General features: G+C 51.2%; 1 protein-coding gene across 2 annotated transcripts; it reads right to left on the bottom strand.

Annotated features, from left to right (window-relative positions):
• Window positions 1-1535: 1535 nt before the first annotated feature.
• LOC120654236 (probable serine/threonine-protein kinase At1g54610) lies at window positions 1536-4600 on the bottom strand. 2 transcript variants are annotated; one of them, XR_005667032.1, is made up of 4 exons: window positions 4202-4600; window positions 3664-4111; window positions 3364-3553; window positions 1536-2259 (listed from the first exon to the last, which is right to left on the bottom strand). XR_005667032.1 is itself a non-coding variant. In XM_039931756.1 (3 exons), exons 1-2 carry the CDS (start codon window positions 4337-4339, stop codon window positions 3962-3964), a joined length of 288 nt encoding a protein of 95 aa, XP_039787690.1. In that variant the 5' UTR covers window positions 4340-4600; the 3' UTR covers window positions 3237-3553; window positions 3664-3961. The 2 variants fall into 2 exon arrangements, 1 of the variants encoding a protein (XP_039787690.1); XM_039931756.1 differs by lacking the exon at window positions 1536-2259 and having other exon boundaries at window positions 3237-3553.
• Window positions 4601-5139: the final 539 nt, after the last annotated feature.

The raw sequence follows: 5139 nt of genomic DNA, 5'->3' as shown, positions 1-5139 counted from the left end.
GGTATTCGGCGGCGATGATTAATTGCTTTGGGCTAAAGATATGCGATATTTCCTTGTCCGAGAGGCTACGGGCCTACGAGATGGACAAACGAGCAGCTGCCCCGGGCAGAGCTTATCCGAGGGGAGGGGGAGGAGCTCACTCAGCGCAGCAGCGCAGGCGTCCATGGCACAGGAACTCTCGCGTCAGCCATGGCCGCTGCTCGGCTCCGTCGCTGTTGCCTGACCCACGCTGAAAGGCACAGAGGATGCGCCTGCGCCAGGAAACAGCGTGACTGTGCGGTAGGACTGGTGTGGTGTGGTGGGCGCCGTGGCCTACGCGATCGCCGTCGCTGTCGGTCGCCGGTCGCGTCAGGGACGAAATCTTTCCGGCGACTGCTCCGCCTCCGGTTCGTCAGGCTCCCAGTTCCTTTTTCCAGGTTGAGTTGCATCCGGGTTAAGGAAATTTGACTCTAGGGGTGTGTTCTGTTCTGCTGCTTGGTTCGCTGTCACAAGTTTATTGAGACGCCCAGTGCCGCCGTCAGAGAAGCGGTTGCAATTGTGGAGACGTGGTCGCGGCTGAGGAATGGATCCATCAGCTTTACTCCATGTTGACTGATTGAAATCTTCTTCAGGGAATTACGGTTTTTCTGATCCTTTCTTCTTTCAAGTTTGATGGTTTCCAAGAAAGAAAGTGCCCTGAATTCTCAAGACAACATACCATAACAACTCTGGCGTTCCAATGGATGCTCGCTCCGCACTAACCAGGCGCGCAGCCGCTATGCAATGAGGACGCATTGAGAGTTCACTACTCACTAGTGCAGAGTTCAGAATAGAGCGGAGCAGGAATTCGCTTGTGCGCCCCTGGGAGAACGAGAACGACAACGCTACGGCCTGCTGACACGTTATCCCCGCATGGAATTTATGCCTGCGCAGCGAAAAGTCGATTTTGTTCCCGGCAATCGCGAGTGCTTCAATCCTGTCCGTAAATGCTGTACCGAGATCTGTGCATCCTTGTCCTATATGATTGTATTCCTTTGTATTCTATTTTTTTCACTCACGTATTTCTGCTATACACAGAGTGAAGGACAACATAGATCCGAGAGAAAGTCTGTCCGTTCCTGCCAGCCCCTCTGCACTTTTTACCGTTAACTCTCCACTACTTATTTTTTTACCATTCTTCACACATCTAGGCAAAACTATTTTGTACTGCAGCTCCTGCCAACAATAATATTTTTTTGGTAGCATGCTCATTAACGTGTGGTTGTGGTTAGCTGTTACTAATATTTAATTGTTTTATTATTTTTCTTGGACTGTAGTTACTGCCAGCGATAATATTTTGATGATAGTGGGATAAGCATGTACCGGTTGATACATGCTGGTACCTTAACATCAATGAATTCATGTTCTAGCAGGTACTAGACTATACTAGTATCATGTGAATAAGAACTCATGTGTAGTGTATATACAAAAAAACATCAATGAATTAACTATCCGTTGAGTAGATTCTTTAGAGCATGTATATAGGCTATTTATTTATGTACCATGATGTATATGCAGCATATTATTCAATTAACCTAGTACCACCAGCACCCGAGCCTAAGCACATTGATTTTTTAGGGATGATAAAGAAACGAAATAGCCAGGATTTTCTGAAACATGGTCAAAGAATATCAAAGTGCCACACAAGAAATATTTTTAAAACTCAAGAAATATTTTTATAACTCAAGAGTAAAGATAAATATAGAAAAAACTCAGTACATGTCTACCACTTTATTTAAACATAAATATTAGCATGTACTACTACATCAATGCATGTAGCAATAAGCACAAACATTATGAGACCTAAAAATGGGAACTTGAAAACAGGCAGGATGTATTTACACATCAGAAGTTTTTGAAACAAGTATTCCGGAGTGAAATGAAGCAAATGCAGATATAGTAATCTGCAATCTAGTGTAGTTTGATTATGTTCACCATCCAAATAAAACCGAGTTGGCATTTGGTCAGTCACTACTCACTACTGAAGTCTGTAAATGCAGGCCCATTGAGCACATTTGAAGCAATCCCATTAAACAGAGTCTAATTCACATGCTAAGAAAATGGAACCCATGCTTCTAAAGAGAATCATAACAAAGAAGCAGAATGCACTCATATTCAGTCACGAAGCCAAGCCCTGATAGTTTCGATGGCTCTAGTCCAGCAGTACGTCCTGGCACCACATCGTCATTTGCTATTCAGATAGCATACCCAGGTTGTATTGTCTTGTCCCTCATAGCACACCTAAGAAGCGATATAAACGTTGAATTAGCAAAAACAACAATAAAAATTCATCTCAAAAGATCAGATTAACCAGTTAAACAATGGCATGCCTTAATCATAGTACCATGTCAGTTAAGAATGCAACAAACCCCTATGAGAATCATATGTTTAGTCTTTCAAAAAAGATAACACACCGCTAAATTCGATTTTTTTTCTATGCAATTGATTGAATCGGTTAACCTTCAACACAGATAACTCATTTTCAAAGATAGATAGAGTCAATCTACACTTGGGAGCTTGGTCACACCCTGAGCATCGGCTATAAATCATGCATGATAAGCCTTGCTAGCCAACCATGGACTTTGCGCATACCTTGGCTCCCTCCACAACCTATGCCGCAGGCACTACGAAGCAAGAAAGGCTTGCCTCAGCCACGGGCTTTCTAAGCCTAAATCCACATGATTTGTAACACGGTAACACTTCCTTGCTCATATACAACAATCTACATGCTACTGCCATCAGATATAAGATTTCAGCACTTAGCAAGATCACTTGAAGCTGAAATTGAAAGACGAAATGCACGAAGCATAACACACATGCGAAAATCAGAGGCACGTTCTAACACCCTGCCAAAATCAGAAATCTCGGAAAACTAAAAAACGGCCGTGAGCTCCTGGTGCGCAAGAGAGCTCGTCCAGGCAAAGGCACCGCCTGAGCCCCCGCCGCTGCTAAAATGTGACTTTTTTTAATTCATTCCATTCGTAATTCTTTTTAATCTTCAATATACATCCTGGTGCACATAAAAGAAAAAAGAACAAATAGATTTCTACAAGTACCGTATACATGATCTACAACTAATAGTGTTTAAACATACAAGAACATGTTAGCTTCTCGAGAAAGAACGAGTACAATATATTAGCTTCTAAGAACATGCTTCTACAAGAAAGATGCACACATTAAGAGAGAGAAAAGAGAAGCAGGGATCTTATGACGTAACGGAGGGCTGAGCGCTAATCGAGCCTTTAACATAAAACGAAAAGGTATATGCAAACTGGATCTAGACATCAATAATGAAAGAACAGAAAAAAGCACATCTTATTAGCAAGAATCCTTGTCGGGACAAACCAAATATCAGCTTCGTTGCTCTGGCCAAGGAGGAAGAGAAGCAAAGCAGGGCACTCCGTCAACACCATCTCTCCCACGCTACTGCGCCGGCGTGTACGGCATGAAGGGCCAGGCCGCCGCCGCCGCGCCGGCGCCGACTTCATTGGTCCCGCTGCAGGCCGCTTACGGCGCTCCCTTCCATCCCGCAGACCTGCGACCGCACGCCGGGAACTTTGTCAGGGGCAGCAAAACCAAGCAAAACACCGGGGGGACTGGCCGGAGACCACGAGCATCCGAGCGAGAAGCACGACGAGCACTGACCTACGTGCCATGGCGCGGGGCGGCGAGGGCAGAGGATGCTGGCGCACCTTGCAACCACCGCCGAGGATGCCAGCGATTTGCGCCGCGAGCTCCCGCACGCTGGCGGCCTCGGGGGGCAGCTCCGCGTTGCGCAGACCGTACCGGCGGGCACGGCCCATATCGCGCCCGCGGCCTGTGGCGGCAGCCCTGCTGCGCGACGTCCTCTGCGCCGAGGCGCTGCGCGGGCAGCAGGTCCTCGAGGACCCCGGCTGCGACGCCGCCGCCGTCGCGGGCTCCGCCAGGCACTTCCTCACGGGCCTCAGGGAGACGGCGAAGGCCGGGGGCACCCCCGCAGTGCGCGCCCGCTCTCCGGCTCCAAGTTGTCGAAGCGCACCTTCTTGAGCGCCACGATCTTGCCACTCAGCGAGTCCCGTGCCTTGTACACATTGCTGTACGTGCCCTGGCCGATCTGGGAGAGAGGGAAAAAAGATGCAATTTTTCACCTCGGCGTTCGCGCGCCATGGATCACGAAGCTGGGGAGGCGGAGGAAAGGGCGCACCTTGTCGATCTTCTCGAAGGAGTCGGCGCGGCGCGGGGTCCAGCCATTGATGGCCTCGCCGGCGACGGCGGAGAGCCAGGCGGGCCAGCCGGCGGCGACCTGCTCGCCGCGCGCCTTGTTGGCGAAGCTCCCGCCCATGCGCACCTCCGCTTGCGCCGCCGCGGCGGCGGAGCTCGACGACCGCGACCGGCGCTTCCTCTTCACCTGCGCCGGCTTCTCAGGCTTCTGGTCCGTCTGCTGCTCCGGCGCCGCGGCGGCGTCGGAGGAGTCGACCCCCTCCTGCTGCGGCTAGGAGCCCACGGGGTGGTCCCGGCGGCGGGAGGAGGTGACGGGGGCCGCGGGGCTGGTGGTGTACCGGCGGCCGTGCACACAGCTCATGGCGCGGGGCCGAGGTCACCGGCGGCCGGGCAAAGGGCCCGGGAGGCAAGCGCCGCCAGCCACGGGAACCGCAGGATCTCGGCCCGCCGCCGCCGGATCCGGCCTTTCCGGCCCCGGATCTGGGCTTCTCCGGCGCGGGCGGCGGAGAGGATGAAATCGCCGCCGTCGCTGCTCCGCGAGGCGCGTGGGGGGGAGGGGACGGGAGACACAGATCAGAGGTGTGGTTCAAATGGTTTTGAAACGGTAAGAGAGCGAGTTGCCTGTTTTATTGTGTACAGATATTCGTATACATAAAGTGATATACAGTAGAAAGTACATGATCCAACCTCAACCAGAATACTCTGCTATCGGTACAGATCTCGAGAACAAACAGTGCTCCCATGGATGGACAGGATAACCCGCTGGCACAGAGCACATCACATCAGCAGGCAAGCAGCACAGGTGCCCAGTGGCATTCACTGCGGCGCAGCAAGGATGGCAGCAGGGGAACAGAAGGAGATTGCTGGAAGCGGCCGACAGGGGTTCGGAAGTTACTATGATCCCTGGAAAACCCTGCGCGC

Source organism: Panicum virgatum, chromosome 1N (genome assembly GCF_016808335.1).
Source record: "Panicum virgatum strain AP13 chromosome 1N, P.virgatum_v5, whole genome shotgun sequence".
NCBI lineage: Eukaryota > Viridiplantae > Streptophyta > Magnoliopsida > Poales > Poaceae > Panicum > Panicum virgatum.
The sequence above is the reverse complement of the archived record's forward strand: the minus strand, read 5'-3'. Positions and strand labels throughout refer to the sequence as shown.